At 38.5% G+C, this 16,266-nt stretch overlaps 1 protein-coding gene across 2 annotated transcripts; it reads left to right on the plus strand.

Moving 5' to 3' along the window:
* Nucleotides 1-6,202: 6,202 nt before the first annotated feature.
* ankrd49 (ankyrin repeat domain 49) lies at nt 6,203-13,622 on the plus strand. 2 transcript variants are annotated; one of them, XM_080029134.1, is made up of 3 exons: nt 6,203-6,211; nt 7,440-7,670; nt 12,822-13,622. In XM_080029134.1, exons 2-3 carry the CDS (start codon nt 7,446-7,448, stop codon nt 13,296-13,298), a joined length of 702 nt encoding a protein of 233 aa, XP_079885260.1. In that variant the 5' UTR covers nt 6,203-6,211; nt 7,440-7,445; the 3' UTR covers nt 13,299-13,622. The 2 variants fall into 2 exon arrangements, with proteins under 2 accessions (XP_079885260.1, XP_079885259.1); XM_080029133.1 differs by lacking the exon at nt 6,203-6,211 and adding an exon at nt 7,165-7,278 and having other exon boundaries at nt 7,436-7,670.
* Nucleotides 13,623-16,266: the final 2,644 nt, after the last annotated feature.

Below are 16,266 nucleotides of genomic sequence, written 5' to 3' on the forward strand. Positions count from 1 at the left end.
CAGTTGAATTCTGCGACCAAACGTTATGCGATTGGTTGGCTGATCCAGAGTGGCACTGGGCAGATCCAATAGTTTTAAACTTCAACAGACACCCGCCTCCAAGCGAGTGAACGTTTGCCAAATAGAGCAGTTCCAGACCTTCTGTACAAATGAAATGAAGTACGATGGTCTGGTATCATCCATTCTGAAAGAGTTGACCAGCAGCTACAAAATACTTATTTAAAGCTAAGCTAATCTCTTTTTGATCACTGAGAGTGTGATCATTTAATTTTATCTGAGTGGGAACTGTGCTAGAATTGTTTTTATTATAGTTCACAGCTTTCCAAAATAGTGCAGGGTTCGAATAGCAGTTGGAAGTCAAGGTGATACTCAGATTTAGCTTTCCTAATCATGGTTGTGCATCTATTTCTGAGTTGGTTAAAAACAGTCCAATTGGAATTTTCTCCAGAGCGTCTAGCTAGAGACCAGGCTTTATTTATCTCGGAAAATAAGTCGGACAGTTCATTTGTGAACCAGGGGTTTGATCAATTTTTTACCCTGTGCTTTTTAAGGGGTGCATGCTTGTTTATAATTGAGGTGAAAGTTTTGATGAAATAGTCTAAGGCTAACTCAACATCCGAAATGTCTGTAGTGAGTTGAATGTCACTATGACGGAGATCACTTAAAAAGGCTTGCTGATTAAAACCTTTAAAATTACGCTTAATAATGATTTTAGGTTGAGATCTTTTTAAATTAATACTTCTGATACAGGCCACCGGGCAGTGATCACTAACCCCTAACTCAAAGACACAAGCAGAACTATTTTATTTATTTTATTTGATAAGATTAGTTTGATTAAAGTTAATTTTGCTGGGTTTTTTAGATTGGGTCTTATGGGCTCAGTTATTAATTGTGTAAGATTAACATTGCTACAGATTTCTTTGAAAGATTCAGAGGCACCAGAAAGCCAGTCAACGTTAAAATCACCCATCACAATTACCTCTCTTTTTACATAACTGGAGAGCATATGTGCTAGATCGTTTACGGAGCTAGTTACAGCTGAAGGGGCAGGGCTGCCTTTACCTGCCACTAGGCCCTTGGGCTGAGAGGTTTCGTAGGCCCCCCCGGGCGGCGGTCTTACAATACAGATGCGTTAAAGCCATGTTTGTCTACACCACAATATCTCTATTGATGAAATAAATAATCACTTAAGGTAACATGTACTTAAGCCCCTTCCTGGTGTAACGACTTTTAATAACCAAACACACATGGTTGGTCACAGTGTTTTTCCAAGTTATTGAGGAGACTGCGGTGGGGACCCAGGACCTTCTAGGGGGGTCCGGGGGCATGCCCCCCCGGAAGAAAAATTTGAACCTTTAGGGTAAAATGCATCAATCTGGTGCACTTTGAGAAGAAAACTAAGGCTAAATCAAGTGTGTCCTATGTGAGCTATTTTCTGGAATCATTTGGAGACACAGAAATACCAAAAAGCAGAAACAAAAATATACAGGTTTAACAAATCCAGTCAGTCAGCATTCCATTTTTTTTTAATAATCCCTCATCCCAAAGCTACTTCTCTCTTTGAATTCTTCGTTTTGTTTTTAATGGCTCAACTCAATAAAGGCCTTTGATCTGCATTGCCCCGAACGATGTTATTTAAACAAAAATGTACTGGTGAATGATAGCCCCCTTGATCTTCATAGGCCAAAAATAATGTGATTTTTTTTTCTTTACTGGTTCATGATGGGCCCCTGATCTCAGTACGCCCCCCCCCCCATATGAAGATTAGGGGCCTATCATGAGCCAGTCAATAATTTATTTTTTTAAATGACAATGTTTGGGCCTTCTTAGATCAGGGGCCTATATTGAGATGAGACAGTAAAAAAATAGAAAAATATATATATATTTTTTTTTGAGTGGCCCCTGATCTTCGTAGGCCCTGGGGCTTCAGCCCAGGTAAGCCCGTGCATAAAGGCGGCCCTGTGAAGGGGGCCTATACACACCAATTACAACAATACAACCATTTGACGATAAAGATAATTCTAGCGCGATGAATTCAAAGTAATTAGGAACAGAGACAGCATGTAAAAGTGTCACAGAATAACGGGATTTTACATTGACAGCCACTCCCCCACCCCTTGCGTTTCTGTCTATTCTGAATAATTTATATTCATTCATTAAATAATGTGACAGTTACATATACATAACCTCATTGAGATGCATCTACCGTCTCTCTTTCAATCTTCCAAAACAAATGGACACACTAGAACAGATCTACCCCTTTTGTCCAAAGAGGCCGCTAGAATAAACAAAAACCGAAAATACCTTGTACGCACTTTAATAAGTCCCTAATGGGGAAACCAAATTTACATTATGTTATTGTACAGTTTATATATATTGCCCACAGGCAGCCCTGCAACAAGACCTTCAAATGTATAGGAGAGATATCAGAGTGATGGTGTTTCCCATAGGGAGTGCCCCGAGCAGACTAGAGTTCGGTCCCTTGCTCAAGGGTATTTCAGCAGCGAACCGGGAGTACGGGCTCTTCTCCAACTTCCGTTCCACACCTAGAGACGGTTTCCATGATGTACTTGAACCAGTGACCCTCAACTTCCCAACCCAACTCCCGATGGTCTGAGCTATATAATATTCAGCAAAGGCCCAAATGCACACTACTTAATTTTCACTTCAACTTCAATCCAGCTCAGCGCAAACCAGGCACAAATTGATTGGGGCGAGGAGATTAGATTGGTTGGGTGAATAAAAAGGTTTGGCATAATGTTCATACAAGGAAATCAAAATAGATCAGCCCAAGTCTGCAAGTCTATCCAATCACAGTTTTAATGTCGTTGTTAACAAATAATTAATCAAACTTGATGAGCTTGGGTATAAATATTGAGATCCTTACAAAGACTTTTTTAAGGCTCATTGTGGCTTCATTCCTTGATCTTGTATATTATTTCTTCCATCGCAAAGAACGGGTTTAAACCAGAGGAATTAGTTGTTGTAGTCAGGAGGCTAAAATCTTCATGACATCCCAAGGATATACATAATGTTGCCTGTAGGACGATAGCTTAACCATCAGTGAGCATCTTAAGTGTCATCAGTCTCTTTAAATTAGGTGCACATATGATGCAACACTTGTTTACTTATCTGCTTATCCTTTGAGTGGGGAAAAACTGACACTATAGATCAGCAGTGGCAATACAGCAATATTAATATGGGTTTAAGTCTTGAGTTTACTAGCAGAAGCACGACCAAGCATCAAATGACTAAGCCACGCAGACCCATGTCTTACCCATGACAAGAATAATGAAATACAGAGAGATTGTGTTTACTATTACAATGCTTGTCTTATCCAACACAGACTGGAGATGTGACTCCTGCAGTGACCCATTTGTGATGCCTGTTTCTATTGCAGAAGAAGCTTTTGTTCATTTTTCAATTGTTGTGCCACTTCTTAATGTAACCAGGATCAAATTGTGCTATAGCTGCAGCTAAAAGAAAACATAATTTTAAATTGTTTTAAATGTTTGGAGTGCTTTTGCATCTTATGTAATGTATCTATTATGGTTTATGCATTAGTTTCTAATGTGTATTATGTATTTTAATCTTGCCCCTGTAAAGCACTTTGAATGGCCTTGTGTCTGAATTGTGCTATATAAATAAACGTGCCTTGCCTTGCTTAGTTCTACTAATTGGTCTGCAAGGGGGCTATAGAGGCAGAGAGAAGATTTGGTCACACTTTCACTTTATGACGGGATATTTTCCATAAAATACATTTAACTCAAAAGAATTAAAGCTGTCCATGATTATTACTGATTCCTTGTTTATTTGAACATTACCAAAATCCGACAGAGGGTCTTATTGATGACCACATAAATACGGTTGAAAACCAATCACATCTTGGTTTGCAGTTTTCCATGTGTGAGTAGCCAAGCCTACTGAGATGAAAACACTTATTTACTTGGTAGGCAACAGAAACATATGCAGAGTACAATTTTCAATATTACATATCTTGTGGTAGGCCCTATCTTAGGTCCAGTTCTTTTCACAATTTATATAAATAACATTGTTTCATCGCTAAAAAACTGTCACGCCCATCTATACGCTGACGACACAGTACTGTATTGCATTTCCGATTCGGTGCACCAATCTATTGAGAACCTACAAAGCTCTTTTAATACTCTGCAGGACTGTCTAGTAGACCTCAGGCTTGTTCTTAATACAGACAAAACCAAATATATGTGTTTCTCCAGAGCAAGAACTACAAATTTTAATGATTTTAATGTTTTTACAAAGAATGGATTTTTAATTGAAAGAGTCACAGAGTACAAATATCTCGGCATCTGGTTAGATGATAAACTCACTTTTAATTTCCATATAAAAAATCTTGTTTGTCAACTACGACAAAAAATTGGCTATTTTTATAGGAACAAAACCACCTTCCCTTTATTTAGTAGGAAAATGATTATTGAGGCAGTTTTTATGTCTGTCCTTGATTACGGTGATGTGGTTTACCGGCATGCATCTCATTCATGTCTTAAACTCCTAGACTCTGTTTTTCACTCTGCTTTAAGGTTCATCACAGGAGATGCTTATGACACACACCATTGTCTTTTATATGAAAAGGTTGGGTGGTACTCCCTTAAAGAGAGACGTGATGCACATTGGCATATTTTTATTTACAAAGCCTTGACCGGGAAGCTTCCTCGTTATTTAACAGAAATGTTGCAAATTTCAGATGGGCTTTATCAGTCCCACTCCACTGACATGCTCATGCTTTATGTCCCACAAGCCCGGTCTGAGCTGGGAAAGACAGCTTTTAGCTTCAGTGCCCCCGACTCCTGGAACAACTTACAGCAACAAATTAAACTAAATACCTTCATATCCTTTAATCAATTTAAACAAACTATCTTAAATCTGCCAAACTCTACCTGTAACTGTTTTAATTAGGCTATATTGTACTTTCACCCATTTAATTTCATTTTAATTGCTGCCACTCTTCACCACTATGTAAATGTTTCAATTGTTTTTTTGTTTTTTGTTTTTTCTTCTCTTCACCTGTTGTTGTGTATTTGATGTATTTGCATTGAATATTGTGTATGCATTGTTGTTTTTCCTTGGAATTTGTTTGAACTCGACACCATTGAAAATTAGGGTTACCCCTCAATTGGTCTCTCGAGGATAAATAAAAGTTAAATGAAATGAAAATGAAAAATCTTGCAAGGTATGCCATTTTCCAACCAATCCAGCCAACGGAGAGAGTGCACTTGCTGCCAATGATGCAAATTGCGTTCTGAATCTGTTGAATGTTGTTACACTTGAGTCTCCCTCAGCAGTCTGAACAAAGGATTCTGTATCCTCTTGAATTGTGAGTGTTTTAGTGGATGCATGATTGTATAGGACATATAGTCTTAATTTAACACTAAGAATTCCCTCTTGATATAGCCTAAAGTATCTGTCCTTGTTATGCTGTTTTCTGCCAGAAATCACAAAGGATTTGTTTTGATGGAATTAACATCGATAAGAGCTCGTTCATTCAGGTAAGATAATATAACAATGTATTGTCTGTTTGCGAGGAAATTTGTCTTGCATCACAAGCTCCAACAATTATACATGACAGAAACATGAAGACATTGAAGAACAAAACAGGCAACATTAAAAACATACATAATATGAATAATAGCCTACATTTGGTGGGGGGCCTGCCGTGTAGGCCTACGAGTGGTCAAATATAATCTAGGGGTGATAGTCACTTCTTTGCCCAGTGCTGATTCAGCAGTGATGTAGACAAGGGAACAAATTCATATATTGTTCTTTCTGCACTCTGGAACCCCATAGCGCCTCCCGGAGGGCAGGAGTTGGGAAAGGTGGGTCCAGATTTATTTTGTCAGCCAATATGACTGTGCATGATGCTGCCTTGATTAAAAGCGTTCTCTACTGAGTGGCCCGTCGATTTAGAAAATATTCCCAGGAGCCGCAAAATCCCGGTTTAAATGCATGCTCAATGTTCAATGCAAATAAATGACTGGTAGGAGGCAAAACTATAGCGGATTCAACGTCTGGACTACCGAGAATGAAGCCTAAGAAGAAGACGTCAGCGGAAGCGGTGAGTTCTGGGTAGTGATGTCTTCTAACATGTACTCTTCACTGAAACCAACGCAGGAACAACTACGTATCCCTTTGGTCTTCATAAAGTTGACTATGGTTTGTTATTAAAGGCAGGAAGGTAAGAGTGATATTATTTTAGCTTTTGTATCATGTTTTATATCTTACTGTAGTTATATCTCCCGAGTGATTTAGAATGGTCGTTGTTTTGACATTTGAAAAAGTAGCCTATTAGTGTCAACCATAGACCGTAAAAAAAAATGTGTCAACGTAAATGGACTTATAGCTTCACAGGTCTTGCTACATTAGTTACAGACCTAACAAACTAACGCTTTAGCCTAATATTCAACCATGCTACTACCACAGCCCTGCTGTAAAACGCTCTTTGATGGTTATAATGTCCCGTTTTCCTTCAGTCTGTTTCGAGAGATGTTGATGCACTAGAGTTAGTTTTGAAGAATTCCGTTTGTAATGCTGTCGCACTGTAAATCGTGATGCTGACAGGTGCGTCTACAGGGTTTCTACGTATCCTTAACAAGTCAAAAAAGGCATTGAATAACTTAATCTAAAAATAAGGCATTATTGCCGTGAACCAATCCTTCAAACTTATTAAACGATTTAAAACACATACTGTACATGCAGCTTCTTGAGGATGAAACATCACATTTGGAGCAAAGTAAGATCCCTTTGGAATTTGTCGATGCAAAATAAGTATTGAATCCCAGACTGTAAGACCTTGGTAATGAATCTTGCACTGGGCATTTCAAGCTCTTCGAAAAGGACAATTCTTTCAATTTAAAAACTTAAATACAACAAAGACAACTGAACTCTTGAATATGTTCCTGTTGCACCTGGCACTCACAGCCGTGGTGGCTATATAGTGAAGTGCTGGTTGCCTTGAATACAAATAGGCCTTTATATAATGTACATTGCATCATAAAACAGCTTAACTAAAATCATGACGTTCTGTGCCCATACTTTAAAGGGCCACTCATCTGACAATATTCAGAATCGAGTGAGAAGATGAAAGCTGAGTAATACATCCCAAGGCAATTCAGCTTTTCAGGGACAGCGTGGATATTTAAAATGCTTTCTGATGTGTGCACCAGAGAGACTCAATAGAAAAATATGCAAAAGCTCATTGAAATGACCAATGGGCCTTTGTGTCCAATTCAATTTGGAGGCAAGGTAAGAGGATTAAAAGTTAATGTGACATTCCTTTAAATCGGTAAATGTTCAACCATCCGTACCATCTCCAATTGTAATGTCTTCTCAGTTAGCTAGATCAGTAGCTCTTTCTAATTTCCCTGTCTTGTTTTCCTATGTGTTGTATTCTCTGATGAAGACAGCAAGTGATGGAGTTTCCTGAAGACTTCAACCAGCTTGAGCTGCTGAATACACACGGACACCTGATCCCCCGAGGGGCCAGCAGCCTGTGGACGGGAAGCAAAGAGGAGCAGGAAGAGGTGGAGGAGGACGAGGAGGACGGGAACCACAGTGAGGAGTGGTATCTAAAGAAAGAAGAAACTCTCAAAGACAGACCAAAGGAGCTCATTTTGTGGGCGGCGGAAAACAATCGCGTAAGTGATGCTTTGTTCTGGTACCACCCTCAGTCAGAACTTAAACTTTACATGGGTCGCCCCAATAGTGCACTGATAAACCATCAACCCACACAGCTTACTATTCTGATGTAGGTCATCCTTTGTCTGTCTCTCCCAACCTGGAAAAACAGGCTAAAAATACCAGTAACATTCATCAAGCCAAGGGCCCAAGGCCGCACTTTACAAAAAATATTCACACTTTTTTTTTCATGAGCACAAGCTCAGCACAGCAGTCCGTCTAGCAGCTCTGTTAACATTTGAAAGGAATCTTAACTTTGTGCAAAAGTTTAAACCTGAACAGTATCACATGCATTAGAATTCCAGTGTTAAACTGCTAACTAGCAAGTTGCAATGTAAACCATTGATTACATAAAAAACAATAGCATCTGCAGTATAAAATGTACACAGTATGGTGGACACGGCATCATTAGTGAAAATAAATATATACAGGTCCTTCTCATATAATTAGCATATTGTGATAAAGTTCAATATTTTCTGTAATGTACTGATAAACATTAGACTTTCATATATTTTAGATTCATTACACACAACTGAAGTAGTTCAAGCCTTTTATTGTTTTAATATTGATGATTTTGGCAAAAAAGTAAAGAAAAACCAAAAATCCCTATCTCCAAAAATTAGCATATTTCATCCAACCAATAAAAGAAAAGTGTTTTTAATACAAAAAAGTCAACCTTCAAATAATTATGTTCAGTTATGCACTCAATACTTGGTCGGGAATCCTTTCGCAGAAATGACTGCTTCAATGCGGCGTGGCATGGAGGCAATCAGCCTGTGGCACTGCTGCGGTGTTATGGAGGCCCAGGATGCTTCGATAGCGGCCTTAAGCTCATCCACAGTGTTGGGTCTGGTGTCTCTCAACTTCCTCTTCACAATATCCCACAGATTCTCTATGGGGTTCAGGTCAGGAGAGTTGGCAGGCCAATTGAGCACAGTAATACCATGGTCAGTAAACCATTTACCAGTGGTTTTGGCACTGTGAGCAGGTGCCAGGTCTTGTTGAAAAATTAAATCTTCATCTCCATAAAGCTTTTCAGCAGATGGAAGCATGAAGTGCTCCAAAATCTCCTGATAGCTAGCTGCATTGACCCTGCCTTTGATAAAACACAGTGGACCAACACCAGCAGCTGACATGGCACCCCAGACCATCACTGACTGTGGGTACTTGACACTGGACTTCAGGCATTTTGGCATTTCCTTCTCCCCAGTCTTCCTCCAGACTCTGGCACCTTGATTTCCGAATGACATGCAAAATTTGCTTTCATCCGAAAAAAGTACTTTGGACCACTGAGCAACAGTCCAGTGCTGCTTCTCTGTAGCCCAGGTCAGGCGCTTCTGCCGCTGTTTCTGGTTCAAAAGTGGCTTGACCTGGGGAATGCGGCACCTGTAGCCCATTTCCTGCACACGCCTGTGCACGGTGGCTCTGGATGTTTCTACTCCAGACTCAGTCCACTGCTTCCGCAGGTCCCCCAAGGTCTGGAATCGGCCCTTCTCCACAATCCTCCTCAGGGTACGGTCACCTCTTCTGGTTGTGCAGCGTTTTCTGCCACACTTTTTCCTTCCCACAGACTTCCCACTGAGGTGCCTTGAAACTGCACTCTTGGAACAGCCTATTCGCTCAGAAATTTCTTTCTGTGTCTTACCCTCTTGCTTGAGGGTGTCAATGATGGCCTTCTGGACAGCAGTCAGGTCGGCAGTCTTACCCATGATTGCGGTTTTGAGTAATGAACCAGGCTGGGAGTTTTTAAAAGCCTCAGGAATCTTTTGCAGGTGTTTAGAGTTAATTAGTTGATTCAGATGATTAGGTTAAGAGCTTGTTTAGAGTACCTTTTCATGATGTGCTAATTTTTTGAGATAGGAATTTGGGGTTTTCATGAGCTGTATGCCAAAATCATCAGTATTAAAACAACAAAAGACCTGAAATATTTCAGTTGGTGTGCAATGAATCTAAAATATATGAAAGTTCAATTATTATCATTACATTATGGAAAATAATCAACTTTATCACAATATGCTAATTATATGAGAAGGACCTGTATATATTTGTTGATAGGTTTTAGGTTAAACGATCCGATTGGATTTTCTTTTTTCTTGAGATATGCGATCCAGTGATTTTGGCCAGTTTCAGCTCAATACTGATACAAAAGATTAATATTATTATTTGTATTATATGATCCCTAGTTAATATTAACCAATACATTAGGGCTTATTTCCAATTGCACCTAAACACAAAGTCAGCCAAAAAGGATGTACAGTTACTCCCTTACCACAGCTCTCACTCAAACGGCATTTAATTACTATTTAACACTAACAGGGATGTTGTTTGTGTGCTTTCTTTTCAATATTATAAGTTTATTACACTTAATGAAGACCCATTGGACCAAATGAATGGGCCTGTGTGGGACTGGCTGCTCTGAATGCTGATTAGGAATAAAGTACGCAGTTTTTCTCCATTAAGTGGGCTTTACAGACGGGGTATTATCAGGACGCCTGATAAAGGGATACAGTGCAAGCTGACATTCTAAGAAAATGAATTTTCCTCCAACTGCTTATAAATATTATAATTGAATAGTTAATAGTTCCCTTTGTGTTTTGATAACAGAGCCATATTAGTCATATTTAAATCTGAGTCACATGCTACTTTTAACATTGACTATGGTTTGGATGGAACTATTTCACTATTAATGCATCACCACTTTCTGTGTGTCGGTGTCCCACTGCGTGCAGCTGGTGCCTTTTTTCCACACCTGTATTTTGTTATAAAATACAATAAATACATTTATTAAAGCAGTTAAATGGAGCATTGTGTTCTTAAAATTACACATCCATATTTGTTTTCTATCAGCTGAAGAGAGAAGTTACTTGTACTTTATTCAAACATAGAAAAAAAGCACTTTAAATTGCTTACGCTTACTGTCTTACATCTATAGTCTTTTAAAAATAGTAGTATAATGCCAATGTCAGTGTTTCGCCTAGAATTTTTTTTAGGCCCGGTGGTAAGAGCTGATAAAGAGTATGTGCGCCTCGTGCATACCAAATTTCAAGAAGAAATTGACCAAAACGAACCCCATTTGGGATGAGCCTCTTTTTACAGCCTGTTAAAAATGAGGGCATAGGGTTATGCTTTCACATTCAGTACGTTTGTACATGTGGTGTTTCTCACAGGATTTTTAGATCCTGCTGGGTGAGAATGGACCTTTTAGTGGGATCTGGGGGCATGCCCCTGCAGAAGAAACCTTATCCCTTTAAAGTTAAATGCATCAATCTGGTGCACTTTGAGAGGCAAAATCTGATTAATTATGTGCTCTGTAAACAACTGTCATATGTCCTGCCTATAACTATTTTCTGTAATAATTTGTAAACTATTGAAGAAAAACACGTGGATTTCAATAAAAAACAATAAACAGTAAACACTAAGATCTAATATAGACAGGTCCTGTCTAGTACTCATTGCTGGAATAATCTGAATCACCTCACCTTGAAGCTAGCCTATTGACATTTTTTTATTAATTTTTTATGCAAATAGCCTTGTTGAAAATAAATGAATTAACATAGGCTACACATCATGATTAGCGTATCAACATGTGTGCTACAAAATACAAATTCCCAATTCCGACCATTATAATTCATCTAGCCTATTTCTCAATTTAAAACATAAAAATAAAGTAGCATTGAAAATACAAAAATATAAAGCTTGTAGGCCTACTATAGCCTGCTGTTTTCAAGATAACTTAACAGTTAAAACAATAAATACATTAATATGTCCCTTGGCCTGGCGGGGGGTCCCGTTGGCCTGGCGGCCCCGCCAGGCCTGTATAATGGTAGGGGAAACACTGCATGTTGTAGACATGAAAGGAAAAAAGCTCATATTACATACAGATATTAAATGTAGTTTGAACCTTTTGTTCGAGCAGAACAAGCCCCCCCTTAAACACAGCAGAGTGCACAACTGTCCCTTGCAGCAAAGTCAACATGTAGCTGTAAATAAATTTAGAAAGTAGGCTGAAGAAAAGAAAAGCAGTGTGACATTGCATAGCACGATGCAATAAATAGCACAAAAGGGTAACACTTGACAAAGAACGGATTAAATGCACCCTGGAACTATCAATTATGTTTGCTGAAAGAAAACGATGCACCCCTGTTGATAATCAAACAATGTTTCTTGGGAGACACGAAATTGCCTAACCAAATGTAATAACAATTTATTATGTACATGATTCCCTAATTCCCATGTTGCCATGCAACAGTTTTTATCAACATACAAAACAAACAAAAACAATTAAAAATTGATCAAATTAATTGCATAGAAAAACAATCTTAAGATATTACTGTAAAAGTAATTATTTTTGTTTTCTGTGAAGTATTTATCAGAAATCATAAGTGTGCTTTGAGATTATTTCTGATGCAGTGGCTTTGCATTTTAATTCATTTAAAACTCACTAGTTTCTTCAATTTATTAGGTCCAGTATTTTTGTATCCTCTTTTCCAATTCAAGCATGATTTGAACTTGAAGAGATCCTTTGAAATTTAAAATTTGACTTGATGTAACCTTCTCATCTCAACTGATCCATACTTTGCTTGCTGTGTTCTACCAATATGACTTCAAGTTAAAAGTACGGCTGTCAAATTATAAAATAAATGTATCAGATTAATCACAGGGTCGCTGAATAGCTGTGGATTAATCACTCAAATCATAGTGTGCTGCGCAGCTGCCCACTAGTCAAAAGTTATACCCTTTTCTCACCAAAATAAACTGTGGGGCGAAGGCACAGTTTCCACTGCCGACAGCACCCTTACTTGGTAGTGGGGTTTATAGTAGACGACGATAGCCACGTCAGAGTATATACGGTCTATGGGTCAGAGCCGTTGAACGATGCTCACCGCGGCAGCTACGTAACTATTGACTGTTGACACAGCAGTTTATCTCTTTACACAAAATAATCAAATCCTGGCAACTGCCCTAGAATATGAACCAATCCAGTCTTGCATTTTGTATATACAGAGGTCAAATTATCACATAACTTCAAGTCACAGGACCTCATCCTCAAGTAAAACATTAGTTTGTAGTTTCCTCCTGACCATCAGCATTTTTTATGTTTTTTCTTCCAGCTTTCAACAGTCCACAGCTTGTTGACTGTTGATCCTTTGCTGGTGCACTGCTACGATGAGGACGGATACACTCCCCTGCATCGCGCAGCTTACAGCGGCCATGTTGATGCTGTCTCCACTTTGCTGGCAGCTGGGTCGAAGGTTGACCCGCGCACCATGGACGGCTGGACGCCCCTTCACAGTGCTTGCCGCTGGAGCCGCGTAACAGTGGCAAGTGTTCTCCTGCAGCATGGGGCTGAACTTAACGGCCAGACCAACGGTGGGCTCACACCACTACACCTAGCCGCCTCCCACACCAGCTCCCCCAGAACACACTCTGCTCACACGTTAGAGCTCCTTCTCTCTCAGCGACGCCTGCAGCCGGGGCTCCGCAGCAACAGTGGGGAGACGGCCAGCGAGGTGGCCCGGCGTAGTGGTCCACATCACTTCCTGTTTGAGATGGTAGAAGACTGTGTCAATGTGGTACCCATCTCATGAATGAAAACACAGATGCACAAGAATTCTCGGCTGAACTTTTATTTCGCACATATTATACACAGACAATACTTGAACGTAATTTTTGTGGACATTAATAACTTAAAGATGTATTTAAGCATGCAACTGATCTTACTATGGGCAGAATGGGGAGACCTTTATCTTTGTCCCTTCAAGGCAATGCATGTTTCATGTCAAAGCATCCTCAAAATGCCTCATAAATCAGATATACACTTGTCTCTCTCTTCATATTCAGACCACAACATCCGCCCATTCCTGCTGTAAGCAGATATTGGGGGTTGTATCAGGGAATTGACAAGAAGATGTTGGATGGTACACTGTAAACAGATTATTGTTGTTCTGTCACATGTACAATGACAAAATAAAGCTGAATCTTGATTCTTGAATGCTTTAATGGTGAGTGCAGGTTTTCAGGCAGTCAATTGCCAATTACTTTTTTTGGCTGTATTAGAACAATGCCAGCCCTTCAAACGCAAGTGTCACTAAAGTGGGTGACTGATTAAGTGAGTGACCAATTTCAGGGATTGGTTGGCAACAAGTCATTGTTGTGTCATCTGAGATGTGATTATATTTATAATACATTAGGAGTGCACTTTGTTAAACTACACCTGCACGGATTATAGCTATACCTACAGTATAGTATAATGAAGTTTAAATGAATTAATATGCTTTAATAAAAATATACTTAAAATGTATAAGAAGAACATGCTTCAAAAATCCTACTTCTGATAAGAAGACTGAAGCACTTGTGCATTACATAATAATATAATTTGGTACCAATTAAAGCAAACATGCTATAAGTAGCCCATACATTTATAACACTTGAAGTGGAATTATTTTTAAATGCACTTAAACAAAGCACTATAAAATAGCACTATAAATAAGCATAAAATAAATATGTTTTGGGTAAGTACACTAAATGTTCAAAATAATATGCTTACATTTTAGTATATTTTTTAGAAGCATAATTTAGCATATATTTAATACACTAGTAATCAAAGTATACTTTTGACTAGTATGTTAAAGTGCAAGAAAGGGTATCTTTAATGCATTTCAAGTAAGTACTTTAGAAATACCAATGTACTTCAAACATACTATTTGAACTTCCAGTACATTTTTTATGCAATTAAGTATACTTCTTTTCGACCTGGGTAGGTAAGGGTGTAAAGTAGCGAATTACATTTACTCGAGTTCCTGTAATTGAGTAGTTTTTTCGTGTAGGCTACTTGTAATTTTTCAAGTGATTTTTAAAACCTATACTTTTACTTTGAGTATGTTTATTGTGAAGTATTGTACTTCGCTACATTTTATATCACCTGCGTTACTGAGTAAAAAAAATAGATTGGGAAAGGAGAGAAAAGAAAAGAAATATCGCGGGGGCTTTTATTTTTACGGCACAATACCGGAAACTAACACAGTGAATGATCGACAGGATCACTGCGACTAAATGATAACAACAAACATTGCTTCCCTCTATCATTAAAACAAAATAATCCTAGTTAAACTGTCATTGTACCGCACGTGAAGACGTGAAGGCTTTTAAATGCAGCAAACCTTTCATCCAGCCGTGCGATCGGCCCCTCCCTCACCTAGCTTTCAGTTTAACAGTGCAGCGTAGGATGGAGACGGTGCGTGTTGCCGGGAGCTTTGAACAACTTCCAGAAGACGGCAGAAAGTCAGCCTTTGCTCGAGAAGAAAGGTAAAAGTAATAGACTAAAACAATGTGCAAGATATGTTATGCGCGGACACACGAGTCAGATGACATGCGCGACCGTGAGAGAGAGAGAAAAAAAGTCATATGCGACCCAGCTGCACCTCAAAACATCACGACTAATTAGTTTACTCACTTTAAGTCAAATCCAAGTGGTCAAAGACCAAGCAATAAAGGAATAAAAAACACAGGAAGTTTAAAGCTCTTTGACTCTTGCCACCACAACAGTCATCAATTAAGAACACTGTAGCCTACAATGCAACTTGCTTATCCAGCCAGCTCCATGAGATATACATTAAAATATGCCCTCACATTCTTGCTAGCAAAAGAAGTGCCCTATCAACATTTGCAACGGTTTATTTTGATTTTATTTAATTATAAAAAAATATGTTTTACTTATTATATTATTACCTATTTGCATTTTCCTTGTTTTCAGTTCAATTAGGACATGTTTAAAGTCAAAAGTCATGGTTTCAAATGTTAAATAAGTGCATGTTGCAGTTCTTAAATCAATGAATAATTGTCTAATAATTGTGATTACACAATGTAAATCAAAATAATCATGATTATGATTTTTGTCAAAATCGAGCAGCCTAACCTTGCAATGTCCATGGTTTAGATCAATTGTACACAATTACATTATTAGAACTGCAGCTGCAGTCTGTTTAGGTCTGTAGACCGGTTACATTCCCATTCCCCATTAACAGACTATTTGCTGCATATTTGCTTATCTAAAGTATAATGACACAGTATACATCCATACATGTGTGGTGACATGATTTGTTTAATTTGTGCACTTTAATTTGTAAAAGTGTTGCATTAATTAAACAAAACTAGTTTGAGATTTATATCCCCTTGTATATAGAATGCCCTACACAGAAGAAACCCCTGCCCCTTCCCGCTGTTAAAAAGTAACTAGTAACTTGTACTTTAAGTACATTTTAAATCAGCTACTTTTTCACTTTTACTTCAGTAGATTTTTAGACTAGTACTTTTACTTTTACTTAAGTAAAATTTCATCCAAGTAATCATACTTTTACTTGAGTAGAATATTTTTGTACTCTTTCCACCTCAATGACTCTTTCCTCATTGATTGTTGCCCACACACCCACACACCCACACACTCACACACTGAGGGGAGGAGTCCTGAACCATCTGCATTATGCAGTGATAACTGGTAGACGATATGGATGTCATATGTAAAGTGAGGGATAAAACATAAGCACAAGCAAATTTATT

This window comes from Ammodytes marinus, assembly GCF_949987685.1.
Source record: "Ammodytes marinus genome assembly, chromosome: 6".
Classification (NCBI taxonomy): Eukaryota; Metazoa; Chordata; class Actinopteri; order Uranoscopiformes; family Ammodytidae; genus Ammodytes; species Ammodytes marinus.